The sequence below is a fragment of the Pleurodeles waltl genome, chromosome 1_2, assembly GCF_031143425.1.
Source record: "Pleurodeles waltl isolate 20211129_DDA chromosome 1_2, aPleWal1.hap1.20221129, whole genome shotgun sequence".
NCBI lineage: Eukaryota > Metazoa > Chordata > Amphibia > Caudata > Salamandridae > Pleurodeles > Pleurodeles waltl.
The window spans coordinates 1,082,690,127-1,082,706,942 of NC_090437.1; the positions used below are offsets into that span (position 1 = coordinate 1,082,690,127).

The 16,816-nt window shown below is 44.3% G+C and overlaps 1 protein-coding gene across 1 annotated transcript in view; it reads right to left on the minus strand.

Annotated features, from left to right (window-relative positions):
* Positions 1-16,816, minus strand: part of TBC1D19 (TBC1 domain family member 19) — a 921,320-nt gene that overhangs the window by 595,274 nt on the left and 309,230 nt on the right. Inside the window, exon 7 of the mRNA XM_069202139.1 lies at positions 15,680-15,726. Coding sequence (XP_069058240.1) covers positions 15,680-15,726 — 47 coding nt within the window. The remainder of the gene's footprint in view (positions 1-15,679; positions 15,727-16,816) is intronic.

Genomic DNA, 16,816 nt, shown 5'->3' on the forward strand with positions numbered 1-16,816 from the left:
AGAGGGCTAAAGCCCACCCTTCTCTGTGATGCTTTCCTGCAGGACGGTGGACAAAGAAGTACAGCTATGGAGTCCAGGTGATGTAGGAAGATCCTACTAGTCCACAAGCTGTCCCACGCCAGTCTTCGGGTTGCCAAAGGATCAGGGGAACCACCAACAAGCCTTGGTAAATGCAGGGAAGCGTTGCATATGGTTTGCAGGATTTGTGGGACAAGTAAGGTCCAGGTGACCCAACCTTTGCAGGTAGGTTACGGCCAGCCCTCAGCACACAGGACAGCCAGCAGGAATCATTGGAGCCCGTAGCAGGACCCTCTGGCAGCAGGCACAGGGAGCCACAGGGAGGCCTCGGCAGCACAGCAAAGAGGGAGGCCCACGTCGCAGGAGTGCAAAGAGGACCTCGTTCTTGGGGAGTGCTGGAGGCCGGAGCTTCTAGGTCTTTGGTCTTCGGACTGAAGAGCCAACAAGCCTTGGCAACAACAAGCAGACGCAGTGCACAGGGGTTCCAACCAAGCAGCTCTGGCGAGGGACCACAAACTTTCCAGCTGCAAGGAAGATAGATCAGACCTCTGGAAAGCCACAGAACCACCACCTGTGTTGCAGAGCCTTGGAGAGTCCTTGGGACAGCAGAATCCACAAGCCGTTCATCATAATTGAGGTGCCTGCAGAACGCAACGGAGGGACTCCTTCACTCAAAGGGAGATTCCTTCTTGCTTTCCTATGTGCAGGCAGAGTCCCAGTGACTCTAGAGGATGCAGAAGTCTTTGCAGAACTTGGAAACAAAGTTGCAGTAGGAGCCCTCCTACTGGTTACAGTTTTGCTTCTCGTTCCAGCGAAGTACAGCAACGATTGTGGTGTGTTGCAGAGGAGACTTGCAGATGGTTCCTAAAGTCTTGCAGACAAATCTGGAGTCCTTCCCTTAGGGGAGCCCTTAAGTAACCAGGGAAGGGTGTTGGACACTTACTGCAGTGACCCACCTATCAGAGGTGGTCAGAGATGTCACCCAGCTGGACTAACCAGTCAGATGCTCTCAGGGGCCTCTGCTCATCTTATTTCCAAGATAGCAGAATCAAGTGCCACCTGGCAGAGCTCTGTGCACCTACCTAGGGGAGGAGCTGGACAGGGGGTGGTCACTCACCTGTCCTTTGTGTAGTTTCGTGCCAGAGTGGGGACCGAGGACTTTCTGCACTGGTGTATTCTGGTTTATGCAGGAAGAGCACAAAATGTACCTTTCAAAGCAGTCTGGTGGCGCTCAGAGGCACCACTACCCCAGGCCAGGAACTCCTATTTCTAGAGAAGAGGTGGTCACACCTCTATCTTACAGGAAATCATTTGTTAAGCCTTCACCTGCCTGAGTTAGGCTCAACAGCAGGAGGGCAGAAGGTCGGCAGCAGCATGGGCTGGCAGGCAGACCCTGGAAGGCTGTACAGGCAGACTTTGGGATATTCCCTATAGAACCCCCAGAATACCTTATTTCATGCATCTAGCACTGGAATCAATGTAGTTGCATGATCCCAACATGTTTTATACCAAACATGCCTATGTTCGGTGAAGTCATTATGTAGTTCGACAACTCGTGTTGACCAGTGTCCACTACATAACTTAAAATGGCTTTCCCGCACTTACAAAGCCCAGGAAATGTAGTCTGGGGTTTGTAGGTACACCTCTGCTCATGCAGGGGTGCCCTCACACTCAGAACCATGCACCCTGCCCTTGGGCTGAAGGGCGCACCTTAGGGGTGACTTACAGAGTTGTAGTGCAGTGACCATGATATCAGGCAAACCTTATATCTGGAGTGAAAGGTGCATGCACCATTTCACACAGGCTGCAATTTGCATGGACCCCAATCGGTGGCAAAATACATGCTGCAGCCCATGTGGGGTCACTGGTGTACCAATGCTAAATTTAGATGATAGAGCACTGACACTGGGGTCATGGCTAGCAAGCTCCCAGTGTACTACAATCTAAACACACTGACCCAAAAAGTTGGGGGTAACTATACCAGAAAGGTGCTACTTTCCTACACTGTTAATTTAGGCAGAAATCTTTTGAGTGAGGAAGTTCTGGGGGGCAACTAAGATGGAGGGGCCCGCCAATAGCATCCTTGAGTTCTCAAACTTGCAAATTCATCTGTGTTTATTTCTTATTGCTGCAGCGTGTAGTATAGAGCACAGCGCCTTTGTTTCATTTTGAAATCACTTGTGGTGAACAATTGTCTGAGACAGCTAAGATATTGAAAGTCCAGAGGCAAGCAAAGCCACACCATTCCAAGATGTCTACCAAATACGAACACCATTTCAGTATGTCCATTTAGAAGACTGTCCCTTCACTCACCAGTGAGCGTAGTTCAAGGATCAGCCTTTTCCTTAGACTGCTACTGTTCTGGGACCAGCGATTATGTGTGAGGCCGTTGGTGTTCTATGAGTCATGACAGAAACGCATATGTGGCAGAGTCCTTCTTATTACGTTATCTATTGTCCCTACAAGTATCAAGGTAACTTCCCTATTTTTCTCTGTGTCTGATTCAGGGAAACATCTGCCTTTGGAGAACATGAGCACTAAAATAAATAATTTATTTTACTGCTGAGCAAAGAAATGCCGGGCCTCATCAGTCAGGTTGCGAAGGTACAGGAAGCAGGGTGTTATAGCTGGCAAGCAAGCTGATATGCCAGGAGAAGTGTGGTGGGGCAGAGTCAAACATGCATACATGATTTAATTTAACAAATTACTTAATTAAAGTTTGTATACTTATTAAAGAGGTTATTCTTAGTGAACCCAATAGTAGAGATGAGGGAATGATTGAATGCACAGAAAAGAGTTACACCTATGATGACAGCAAAGATAAAAGCTATGAAGCAAGGAATGACTTGCCAAGTTTGGTTACCCACAACACATCATTTTTGTTGAAGTTGAGCTAGACACTGTATATGAATTTAAATAACATTTCTGAGGGGAGTAACATATTGACCCATGTATGGAAAAAAGACAAATCTTCTATGCTGCTAGCAATAGTAGTTTTCCATCTAAGACACTATAGATAAAGTTATGTTGAAAGAAGATCAAACAAACGTTATGGCCTAGGGTCTCAATATGAGTGTGGCTGTCGGACAAGCCGACTGCCAAACTTGCGGGGAGGACACTGCCATCATGATGGCGGTGAACATCCACTCCCGTTGTATTACAATGATTCTGCCAGGCTGACCGGTGAGATCATTGTATTAGGACGTTCCCACAGTCGAGCTGACCAGCAGGAACAGTGTTACGGTATTGGTCTCGGCTCCCTTAGGGGAACCAAGGACAACACTGCAGCACAACAGCACCCTGGGAGACAGCAGACAGTGCACATTCTGAAGGTGCTGGGCAAAGGTATGGGTATGGGCAGTAAAGGGGCCTCCCTGTGGCCCCTTGCACTGGCTTTCTGCTAGCCTGTTCTTGGTGGGATCCCCGCCATGAACTGGCTGGTGGAAAGTTGAGCTGTAATCAGCATAGCGGCACTGAGTGCATCGCTGCAGTGGCAGACCTCAACTCAGACTGCGGTCATGCTGCCGGGAACCATGTTCCTGGCGGGGGCAGCGGTCCCCTGGCAGTCCGATCACCAGAGTTGTAATGTGGCAGTTGGACTGCCTAGTGTGAGGCGGTCCAACCGTCACCACGGGTCTGGCGGTCATTGGCCTGCCAGACTCGTAATGAAGCCCCTAGTGTCTACGAATAAAACCAGTATTTCAATTATGACAGCTCTACAGATGTAACTCAACAAATACCATGTAATGCTCATGCCCTCATCAATAACCCTGCTTTAGCACTAATTTGGTACCACCACTAGGTCGCACCCTAAAGCTTTGCCATACCTTGTCCTAAGAAAAATACAACCCTCATTTTTCATGGAACAAGCTTCACTGAAGACCATGAAATTATGATACAAATGTTATGGCAGGTATAAAACTTCTAAATTTCCATTCTAAGTCATAAGACAAGTGGTCCCATAGACGCACGACCTCATTTGCAAAATTCTGAATCAAATTATTTCTTGTGGATTGTGGTTTCCTGAAAAACATTTTCACTTCTTCATCTTGCTAATCATCCCAATATGGTGTGCATTCTATTTACTTATCACGACTTTCATGGCCTACATGTGTTTCATCATGACCTCTGTTTTCAATGTGTCCCCTCATACTCATTGTCATTTTGTATCTCCAGTGCATTTCAGACAGGGATTGTTAGTCCTCCAGTAGTGTTCTAAAATGCAAAGTGATGAAACGGAAAATATGTGATCAGAAAGGGACGAAAGAAATTCATGCACTAATTAATTAGAGGGGCATGTTCTTCAGTAATCATTCAGCTACCTATGTGGACTCCAGTGATAGGCTCTATAAGAGTTCAAACAAAAGAGTACTTTGAAACACCTATATCCCACAAAACACTGGAGAATTCGAGATATGTGTAACAGTAATTTGCAGAAACTAGAGTTTAAGGAAAGTAATTGCCACATTAAATTTTGTCAAAAAGACAGAGGTACATTACAATCATTGTCAGAGAACCACAACATCACCTTACAGATGGCAGAACAAGGGGCACCCTTTTTACTATATATACACAAAGTACAAAAAAACTGAATGAGCATGTGAATGGCACTGATGTTTACTTGAAGTTACAAGGTGATGCCACTTAGGAATTTCAAAAACCTCTGGACATTATATTAAACAGAGCTGGAGAATTAGAAAGGATCAGTGTTAACACTAGAGATTCTTGCAAACTTCACATCCAAATGAACTAAATTATACATGCTGCCAAACATTCACAAGACATTGACTTACTACCTATTCCATCCTATAGCATTAGGTTGTGTTTGCATCCATGAATTACTGAGTAAATGTAGTGCATCTATGGGACTATCTGTCTTTCCACAATTAGAATGGACATTTATGAGTGTTAGTACCCCACAACAAAGAGTGCTTCCACACAGCAAGGCGAGAGATCATTAAAGTGACTAATCTGCATGTTCACAAGTACTTAGACCTAACAATAAATACATCTGCAATATAATACTTCCCTATGCACTGATTTACATCACAGATGATCTTACAAATCAAATTATAGATCATACTGTCAGCAACATAAGTGTTGGCATCCACAGTAGGAAACATTTTGTAAATTAGAAGAGATTGCTAAACTGATGAATGCACTGTTAGATGATTTTCTGGGAGCCACAAAAAATGTGTTCCTTACCCGCATTTGTGGAAACCCAGTGTTTCTTCTAATGTATGTATATTTCAAGACACACCTCACTAAGGTTGTGTACACAACTGTGAATGGCAGAAATATTGTGGAACTTGATTATCATCTCAAAAATATAATGTCTACTAAAATAATGTAGAACAGAATATCCATATTTGTTAGTATATTCATTTTAGGTGTTAGTATAGTTACTATAATTGGTATCATTTCTTAAAATATACTTTGCAATTTTAAATGTGTTATTGAAGTTTTTTTTTAAATTTAATTAGGAATTTATCATGTAGTGGTTGTTATGTTCACATGGGAATTGGGTGCGAAGTTATTAATTATAGTTAATTTTACTTAAATGTTACTTTTATTGCACATTAAATATTTAATTGATAATCATGATGTAAATTGTGTACATGTTTATTTGCAGTTGTATTTAAGTTTGATTTGCTAGTTTTAAAGGCTAATTTAATTTTTATACTTGTTAGTTCTGTAAAGATTAGTAGCAGGCTGTTTGTTTTGTAGGGAACCAGGTCAGGGCATTAATTATTTTGTAATTTTATTTAATTGATTAACTGATGAATAATTATGTATTTTTAAGTATTTTGTCAATTATTTATTTCAATCATTTATGTATTTACTGCTGCATGTTAATGTTTTTAATAATATTTGTAAAATGAATACCTTAATTATTATTTCCTTGATTTCATTTGCTTTAAGAAATATATTCATTTAAATATTGTTTTATCTATCATGTTTTGGTGATTGTGTTTTTTCAGGTTGTAAGAAATTTTGTCTAATTTAAAGTTCTATGTTGTTGGAAAATTATTTTTTATTTTTATAGTATTTTTTTATAATATGTTTCAATAGTTTTCTGTTTTTAGGTAAATGTTTTATGAAAAATGATTATGAATTGGAATGATATTCGTATTCACTCCAAAGTCCAACACTTTTCCTATGTTTGTATAGATTGGAGGGGGAATAGCAAATCTAACTTCTCGGAAGTCCAATGCCTTCCCTTCTGTTGCTTTATTTGGAGTGGGAAGAGTAAACCTAAGCCCTTCAAAGTCCAACATGCTCCTAATGTTGGTTAGACATGACGTAGACATATTTCAATTATATTTTTATATTGTTGTTTATTTTCATTTGTTTTTATTTTTCAATATTTTGTTTTTTGAAAGGTTTATATTGTTGCAAGAAACATGTATTTTTGTTTGAAAGTAATTTTGCCATATTGATTATATTACTTTAAGTTTTATTTTTCATAAATAGTTTTAAATGGACTTTATGTTAATGTTCTTTTTATAATTTTTTTAAAATTGTTAAAATATTATTTTTGCAAAATATCTATATCTATATCTATTATTTGTATATTATTAATTAGGTATTAATTGAAACTATTTTTATATGTTCATTTGTATATTTAAATTAGGTGATATATTTTAGTTATATATGAATACTAATTGAACCTTACAGTTACTATTTCAATTAAAATGTTTTGCTTAGTTATTGTTGCTATATGTCTAATATACACACACACACAAATACATATAATACTACATGTAAATATCTGTTTATTTTTTATTACATCTTTTAACTAATTTACTATTTTAAATCAATTACGTTAATATCTGCATTTATTTAAAATAAAAAAAAGATAGTCTTTCCTTTCTTGGGATGGTAGTCTGTCAACTATATTTTTGACACAATATTTTTATAGAAATACAATATTTTCCAAATTATATTTTTAACACAATGTTCATGTCAGTCGATATTGTTGTTCACAATATTTAGTCATATAACTGTATGCAATCCTGGTATCTATGTGGTTTCTTCAGATACTACTGATGCTGCATTCCTTTGCTAAAATTCTACTGCCTATGAACCATCAAACGTTATATCTAAAAGTGGTGTGGTTTCCGTTCTAGGTTTGGGTTGACAGCACAGTTGTCCCCATGACATACTGACACGAATTCTACAAAGTTTACAATAGAGTGGGTTTTGGTTCCACCGAGAGGAGTACTTTCTTCTCACTCATGCATTTTGACTGAATGTTGTGTATCATTCTGCTTTCCAAAAAGTCTTTCCTTTGGCATGCTGAAGTAACTATATTATAGATACAATGCGCTCAGATGTACTAATGGACTGGTCAAAAATTGAGGAAGGACTTTTTGGGACCAGTATCTGATTTTCCAAACTGATCTATGTGCTATTGAACAAGTTATTTACCTTTGGTAACGAGGTATCTGGTAGAGACTCTATCTAGCTGCAGATTCCTTACCTTAAAATTCCCTGGCGTCAGCTTCGAGTCCGGAATCTTTCTGCTGAGAAGTACCCTGCGCGCGCCGTCGGGCGTCGTCGTTCGGATTCACGTGCGTCGACCAGCTCCGAATGCATCGCTGGAGCAGTCTATGACGTCACGGTTGTCTATATAGACGCCGTCTCGGCGCGCGTACGTCAGTTCTTTGCCCACAACTTTCCACGCCAGAAGCGCAGAGTCATGGAAGAACCAACAGATATGGATTTTATCTCTTTATTTGACTGTCTGAAGTAAAAATTGTTACATGCCTTTCAGAAAGGCAAAAATGCCAAGATCATATACAGGGAGTGCAGAATTATTAGGCAAGTTGTATTTTTGAGGATTAATTTTATTATTGAACAACAACCATGTTCTCAATGAACCCAAAAAACTCATTAATATCAAAGCTGAATATTTTTGGAAGTAGTTTTTAGTTTGTTTTTAGTTTTAGCTATGTTAGGGGGATATCTGTGTGTGCAGGTGACTATTACTGTGCATAATTATTAGGCAACTTAACAAAAAAAATATATACCCATTTCAATTATTTATTATTACCAGTGAAACCAATATAACATCTCAACATTCACAAATATACATTTCTGACATTCAAAAACAAAACAAAAACAAATCAGTGACCAATATAGCCACCTTTCTTTGCAAGGACACTCAAAAGCCTGCCATCCATGGATTCTGTCAGTGTTTTGATCTGTTCACCATCAACATTGCGTGCAGCAGCAACCACAGCCTCCCAGACACTGTTCAGAGAGGTGTACTGTTTTCCCTCCTTGTAAATCTCACATTTGATGATGGACCACAGGTTCTCAATGGGGTTCAGATCAGGTGAACAAGGAGGCCATGTCATTAGATTTCCTTCTTTTATACCCTTTCTTGCCAGCCACGCTGTGGAGTACTTGGACACGTGTGATGGAGCATTGTCCTGCATGAAAATCATGTTTTTCTTGAAGGATGCAGACTTCTTCCTGTACCACTGCTTGAAGAAGGTGTCTTCCAGGAACTGCCAGTAGGACTGGGAGTTGAGCTTGACTCCATCCTCAACCCGAAAAGGCCCCACAAGCTCATCTTTGATGATACCAGCCCAAACCAGTACTCCACCTCCACCTTGCTGGCGTCTGAGTCGGACTGGAGCTCTCTGCCCTTTACCAATCCAGCCACGGGCCCATCCATCTGGCCCATCAAGACTCACTCTCATTTCATCAGTCCATAAAACCTTAGAAAAATCAGTCTTGAGATATTTCTTGGCCCAGTCTTGACGTTTCAGCTTGTGTGTCTTGTTCAGTGGTGGTCGTCTTTCAGCCTTTCTTACCTTGGCCATGTCTCTGAGTATTGCACACCTTGTGCTTTTGGGCACTCCAGTGATGTTGCAGCTCTGAAATATGGCCAAACTGGTGGCAAGTGGCATCGTGGCAGCTGCACGCTTGACTTTTCTCAGTTCATGGGCAGTTATTTTGCGCCTTGGTTTTTCCACACGCTTCTTGCGACCCTGTTGACTATTTTGAATGAAACGCTTGATTGTTCGATGATCACGCTTCAGAAGCTTTGCAATTTTAAGAGTGCTGCATCCCTCTGCAAGATATCTCACTATTTTTTACTTTTCTGAGCCTGTCAAGTCCTTCTTTTGACCCATTTTGCCAAAGGAAAGGAAGTTGCCTAATAATTATGCACACCTGATATAGGGTGTTGATGTCATTAGACCACACCCCTTCTCATTACAGAGATGCACATCACCTAATATGCTTAATTGGTAGTAGGCTTTCGAGCCTATAAAGCTTGGAGTAAGACAACATGCATAAAGAGGATGATGTGGTCAAAATATTCATTTGCCTAATAATTCTGCACTCCCTATATATATATATATATATATATATAAATATATATATATATATATATATATATATATCTGTATAAAAATATCCACAGAGCGGGGAGGCTTGGGTGGGTGTAAGGAATCTGCAGCTAGATAGTCTCTACGAGATACCTAGTTACCGAAGGTAAGTAACTTGTTCATCTGATAGAGACTTCTAGCTGCAGCTTCCTTACGTTAGAATAATTACCCAAGCTATAACCCCTGGTGGTGGGTCTGAAGGAGATTTTTACACTAGGAAGTCCTGCAAAACAGACCAGGCAAAATGCCCCTCTCTTCTAACCTGGCTATCCAGGCAGTAGTGTTTTGCAAACGTGTGCAAAGAAGCCCACGTTGCAGCCTGACAGATGTCCACCACCGGTACGCCACGTGCTAACGCAGTGGTAGCAGCTTTCCCCCTAGTAGAATGAGCTCTCAAGCCCTCGGGAGGCTGCTTCTTTGCCAAAGCGTAGCAGATCTTTATACAGAGAACAACCCAGCGCAAAATGGATCGTTTTTGCACCGCCCGACCCTTCTTTGCACCAACGTACCCCACAAAGAGTTGGTCGTCCACCCGGAACTCTTTAGTGCGGTCAAGGTAGAACGATAACACTCTTTTGGGGTCCAGCCGATGGAGACGCTCCTCTTCCTTAGAGGGATGCGGTGGTGCAAAGAAGGTGGGCAGGGTGATATTTTGACCCAGATGAAAAGGGGTCACCACCTTAGGGAGGAAAGAGGCACGAGTTCTTAATACTACCTTGTCTGGATATATTGTGAGATATGGTGGCTTTGAAGATAAAGTCTGCAGCTCACTCACTCTCCTGGCAGATGTAATTGCCACCAAAAAAGCTGTTTTAATAATGAGCAGCCAGAGAGGACAGTTATGTAAGGGCTCGAAGGGAGCACACAGAAGGAAGGTAAGAACCAGATTAAGATCTCACTGGGGCATAACGAAAGGCACAGGCGAGAACAGATGCACAAGTCCTTTCAAAAACCTCTGTACTATAGGTGATTTAAACAGAGATGGTTGATCAGGCAACTGAAGAAAAGCCGATAAGGCTGCAAGATAGCCCCTGGGAGTCCCTAAGGAGGAAACCTGCTGGGCGAGCGACAATATAAACAAAAGGATGTTAGACAGAGAAGAAGAAAGAGGATCAATAGACCTCTCTGTACAATACGAAACAAAACGTTTCCAACGGTAGGGGTAGATCGACTTAGTAGAGGGATGTCTGGCTGCCAGAATGACATCACAGACCTCGGGAGGGAGGTCATAAACCATCAACTGTCGCCCCTCAATCTCCACGCATGAAGGCGCAGAGTTGACAGGTTCAGGTGGAGAACCTTCCCCTGCTGCTGCTACAGAAGATCCTCACGAAGAGGCAGCCTGATTGGAGGACCGATGCTCATTTTGAGAAGATCTGGATAACAAACTCTCCGTGCCCAATCTGGAGCCACTAGGATTACTTGGGCCAGGTCGTTCCTGATTTTCTTGAGAACTCTAGGCAGAAGTGGTATAGGCGGAAAGGCGTACAGGAGGCCTGAACTCCACTCGCGACGAAAAGCGTTGCCTAGAGATAGCTCCCTTGGAAACTCCAACGCGCAAAACTGCTGACATTGCACGTTCTCTACGGAGGCGAACAGATCTAACCAAGGCTCTCCCCACTGCTGAAAGAGTCCTTGCGCCACCTCCGGATGGAGACACCATTCGTGATCCTCTAAGCATTTTCGGCTGAGCTTGTCTGTCCTGGCGTTCAGAGAACCTGCCAGGTGTTGAACCACCAGGGTCATGCCCTGCTGTTCCAGCCATGTCCAGAGACGTAAAGCCTATTGACAAAGGGTCCACAACCCCACACCGCCCTGCTTGTTGCAGTACCACATTGCGGTAGTGTTGTCCGTGAACACCTGCACCACCTTCCCTTTCACAACAGGAAGAAATGCTTTTAATGCTAGCCGGATCGCCCGAAGCTCCAGCAAGTTGATGTGGAGCCCAGATTCCGCCGGAGACCAGTGACCTCTGATATCCACCTCTCCCAGATGGCCGCCCCATCCTAGAAGTGACGCATCTGTCACTACGGTTAGATCTGGTTGGGGAAGGGAGAGGAGTCTGCCTTTGACCCAATCGCAGTTCACTAACCACCACTGCAGATCTTTTGCAGTCCCCTCCGAGATCTGAACCACGTCGGTAAGATTTCCCTGATGCTGTGCCCATTGGACCTTCAGGTCCCACTGCAGAGCCCTTATGCGCCATCTGGCATGCTTGACCAATAGGATGCAGGAAGCCATGAGTCCCAACAGCCTCAGAGTCTATCTCACCAAAATCCAGGATAGAGGCCGAAACATCGGTATCATAACCTGAATATCATGGACCCGCTCTTATGGAGGATAAGCCCGATACTGCACTGTGCCCAGAACAGCTCCGATTAAAGTGAGCTTCTGAGAGGGAGTCAGGTGTGACTTCGGCACATTCATAGTGAACCCCAGCGAATGCAGGAGGTCTGCCGTCGTCTGGAGGTGGGTGACGAGAGCCTGGGGCGTAGAAGCCTTCAACAGCCAATCGTCTAGGTAGGGGAAGACTGAAATCCCTGACCTGTGCAGATGAGCTGCCACCACCGCCATCACCTTTGTGAACACCCGAGGGGCACTGGTGAGACAGAAAGGAGGCACGGTAAACTGAAAGTGCTCGTGGCCCACCTTGAACCGCAGGTAACGCCTGTGGGCTGGCAGGATAGAAATGTGGAAATACGCATCCTGCAACTCCAACGCTACCATCCATTTCCTTGGTCTAGGGCAGACAAAACCTGAGCAAGAGTGAGCATCTTGAATTTCTCCTTCTTGAGGAAGAGATTGACGTCCCTTAAATCCAAGATAGGGCGAAGGCCTTTGATCTTTTTGGGAATCAGAAAGTAGCGGGAATAACAACGACTGCCTACTTCTGGTATCAGGACTCTTTCTATGGCTCCCTTGGCCAAGAGAGCCGTAACTTCCTCATGGAGCAAAGCCAGATGGTCCTCCATCAGCCATTCCTTTGTTGGAGGGACAGAAGGAGGGAAAGACTGGAAGGGAAGGGAGTAGCACTTCCGTATGATCTGCAGGACCCACTTGTCCATTGTGATTGAAAGCCAGTGAGGGAGATGAAAACGAATCCTCCCTCCAACTGGACGGATGTGATCCTGCAGAACCATACTAGGAGGGTTTGGGCGCAGTGGAGGGGGGCTGTGTGGCGGCCGACCTCTGGCCAGACCCTCTGGGTCTGATGGTACCACGACCACATCCTCTTCTGGGATGTTGTGAAGCCTGAGGACGGTGGCTGAACTGTGGCTGGTGTGGTACCACGCCCCTTCCGAAGCCTCGAAAGGGGTGAAAGACAGACTGCTGTCGTGCTGGCTCTGAAAGGCCCAAGGATCTGGCCGTGGCTCGAGAATTCTTGAACCTCTCAAGCGTGGAGTCTGCCTTTTTGCCAAAAAGGCGAGAGCCATCAAAGGGCATGTCCATCAAGCTGGACTGGACATCCCCTGAGAAACCAGTAGAACGTAGCCAGGCGTGGCGACGTAGGGCCACTGACGATGAAATCGCTCTGCCCAGCGAGTCGGTCATGTCCAAACCACACCGGATCGTAAACTTGGCTGCATCTCTCCCATCCTTGACAGCCTGGGTGAGTGTCCCGTACGCCATACGGGACCTGGGGCAGCACCTGTGCCACCGTATCCCATAAAGTATGGGAATAACTGCCCAATAGGCAAGAGGTGTTTACGGACCTCAATGGCAGGCTGGTGGAAGAAAACATCTTCTTCCCAAGCTGGTCCAGCCTCTTGGATTCCCTATCCGGGGGAGCGGAAGGGAAGGCACCATGGGAAGTAGAGGCTTGGACAACCAAGTTCTCAGGAGTGGGGTGTTGAGTCAGGAAACTAGGGCCGCTCAGAGCGGGTCTATGGCAGCGCCGACCGTCCTATTCACAGGAGCCCCTGTGCTGGATTTGGACCACGTACCCAGAAGGACGTCTGTAAGAGCCTCATTGAAGGGCAACATCGGCTCTGATGTTGTCACCTCCGGCTGAAGCACTTCTGTCAGGATATTCGTCCTGACTGGCACCGTAGGCAAATCTCGGTCCAAGACTTCAGCTTCCCTACCCACCACCATAGCAAAAGAAGCACCCTCCTCTGTAGCCACATTAGGAGGACAGAGCATACCAGTATCTGGAGACGTGTCCAGTCCACTGGCCTCCACCTAGATCCTCATACCAGTCCTGTTGTAATCCACATTCTAAAGTGCCCTCAGACCCCTCCCATTCCTCTCCTGTGTCTGGCTGATCTAAATAATGCTCAGACAATGATCTGGGCCGAATTGGCTCCGTCGAAGTCAGAGTCGACGTCGTACGACGTCGCTCCGGCTCCGGATCATCCGGAATAAGGATGGGGCTGCCAACGGTGGGCGCCGGTGGCGGAATCGTCCACGTCGGACCCGGCGCTGAAGGAGGTCGACTGTGAGGGACCGGCGCCGGTCCGGATCCAGTATCGGATCCTGGGGTCCCCTTCGGCGCCGAGGCCGAAGCCGCCGGCGTCGAATCCGAAGGGGCCCCTCCTGACCCCGCAGGGCCCGAAGACCCACCCGAGGGTGCAGCCCGCTCAAAAACGAGACGCATGGCCTTGTAAAATTATTTTATTTGAGCGGGGTCGATCCAGTCCCTGGAAAGGGGGGAAGACGCAGAGTCGACCCTGGCGACGGCTCCGCGGAACCGCGCTAGGAACGTCGACGTTCCCTAGACGCCTCGCCGCCCGACGGGTGTGGCGAAGACGAAGTCCGCTTGGACTTCTTCTTCTTCTTGTGCCTCTTACCTTCGGATGACCTCGAATGCGAGGAAGAGGACTTGGGGCTCCAGGAGCGGTGCAAGACCTCCTCCTACTGCGAGACTGTGACCTCCGCGGAGTCGCGCCGACCGAAGACGAATGTCGGGCCACAAGAAGCTTGAGGGATCTCTCCCTCAAGGCCTTTGGCGCCATGGCCCAACAGTCGGAGCACGAGGTGAAATTGTGGTCCTTCTCCAGGCACCAAAGACAAACACGGTGCGGGTCCGTCACAGACGGCTTGAACCCTGTCTTTCTTGAAGACATGACTTCAAACAGTCAAAAAAGCCTCGACAAACCGTCAAAGAAGGGTAGCTCTTTCCGGAACTGCGCTTAACTGCCCCGGAAGGAAAAGAACTGACGTACGTGCGCCGACGCTGACGATGCAAGCGGATCTGGTTGACGCACGCGGATCCGAACGATGCCGCGGATTTGAAGCGGACGCCAGGGAATATAAAGGTAAGGAAGCTGCAGCTAGAAGTCTCTATCACATAGGTCGATTTCCAAAATCACCATTCACAGTGGTCACAAAATGACATGCATAATAAATATTAAGTAGGTTACAATTTGTGACCCCCTGTGATTAGCTACAAGAGATGGTGGTCTACTTTCCCATTCAGGCCATTATCCATGTTTTTCTATTTCTAAATTTAAACTTTTTTTAAACAGCAGTGTTCCCCTAAAGAAACCAGTGTTGCTTTAAAAAAATGTTTTTCCTGTGGAATACCTTCAAGAATAGCAGGCAATGGTCCTCTGGACCACTTGCTTCCCCTCCAATAAGGTTGCTACCACGATCTCCAAAGATTCCTCCTCCTTTGTGAATCAGTTATCACCTCCTTTGGGGTATCAGTCACTAAACAATGGAATTTGACCAGAATTGTGGTTGCAGGCCACTGACCTATTGAATACCAAGGCACAATCTGGAAAGAAGGATCCTTTATGCCCCTTCCAAATTGTGATTTGGCATGGGTGGCAAATCAATTTTATGAATTGGAAAATACTTTGGAATCATAAAATGTTTTTGGTTTATACTAACAAGGAGTTCTGTGCTCGCAAAGCTGGTATTTATCCCTTTAGTACATCTGAGCCACAGAGAATTGTCAGTACTGACTTCCCATGCAAACTGACTATATGGGTATGATTGCTCTGAGTACCAGTGCACACACAACAGAGATCTGTGTTTGACACCCTGTTCAGAGGTTTAAATCCCCACAGGACAACTAAGCCTTTCATCCTCCATAGCTTAGTTTGCTAACAGTACATGTATATATGTTATGGCTCAATTGGTGAATGTGCGCTTAATTAATACATGTTATGCTACATTATTCCAAGAATCAAACATGGATAACAAAATGTTAGAACTCTGTTCATCCTCTAGTTGTGGAAATAATGAGGTTCTTTAAGGAACACTGTGCATGAGATATATATTCACCAGCTGAAGCATTCAATATTACATACCTCAAGGAAATCCTTAGGTGCGTATACTGGTCGAAAAAGACTTAGATCTGCAAAAGAAATTGAAAGAAATATTTGACATACTGATTCCTATTTTGACTATTGCATTTCTTTTCTTTGAATGTGTAATGTCAGTCCTTCACAGATACCTTAGCCTATTAAAAGCCACAGGGATTCACCACCACGCACTAAAAGCTGCATAAGATGGTTGCATATTTATGCATTTTAAAAGCAATGGCACTCTTTTTTAGCTTTTACCTATAGACTGCTTCTAGCAAGCAATTCCTGCAGATTTTGTAGACAATACCTATACGTACAGTGGACTTTGGGCTTACTGTTGGTTGGTTTTCTTGTCAGTCTCATTTTCTTGTTTCCATTTGGATAGTTTTTTTTCTTTCTCTAATGTTTGGCCCTCCCCTGATGCACAGCTTCTTTACTATCGTTTTGATTGGATGAATTCCACTGCTTACATTCAGTAAATAAATTGTTTATGTTTCTTAAGCACTCCATGCATATGCATGTGTTTTCTTCCCCTATGCGTTGTGTGCTGCTTTCATCCTCAAAACCCAGCTCCCAGTGCTCTCCGTGTTGCTCCCCACAGCTCTTCTGAGGCTTCTCCCAACCATCCAAAATTATTTTATTTGTAATATTTAAAACCCACATAGCTCCTCAGTTGCTCCCCCACAAACACACTGCCACTCACGCTGCCATTACTCAAACATCCCCCACAGCTCCTACTTCTGAAAATAAATAAATAAATATTGCTGGAGGGGCCGGCAGCTCCAGTTTGCTGCCAGGCTGCTTCTTTATATCGTTAATGTGCTTTATACATATTTTTATAATGTACAATCCCAAGATTGGTGTCCACTACCTTGGAGCAGTAAAGTAAATATTAGAACAAGAAAAAAGTGAGAAATGTTAGATGCATTAAGATGCATATGTGCACATGCATGTTCATGCAAGCACATCTACTTGTCATTACTCTGCATGGGTTGATTTTGTTGATGTGGGCCCACATCAGCAAACAAGTGTTTTTTTTTCTTTTTGTCAATGCACAACATCAGCAAAAAACATTGCTAAAGTCAAACTGTTAGGTAACAGCATTGAAAGGCAATATCAATTAGCTTGTTTATTACACAA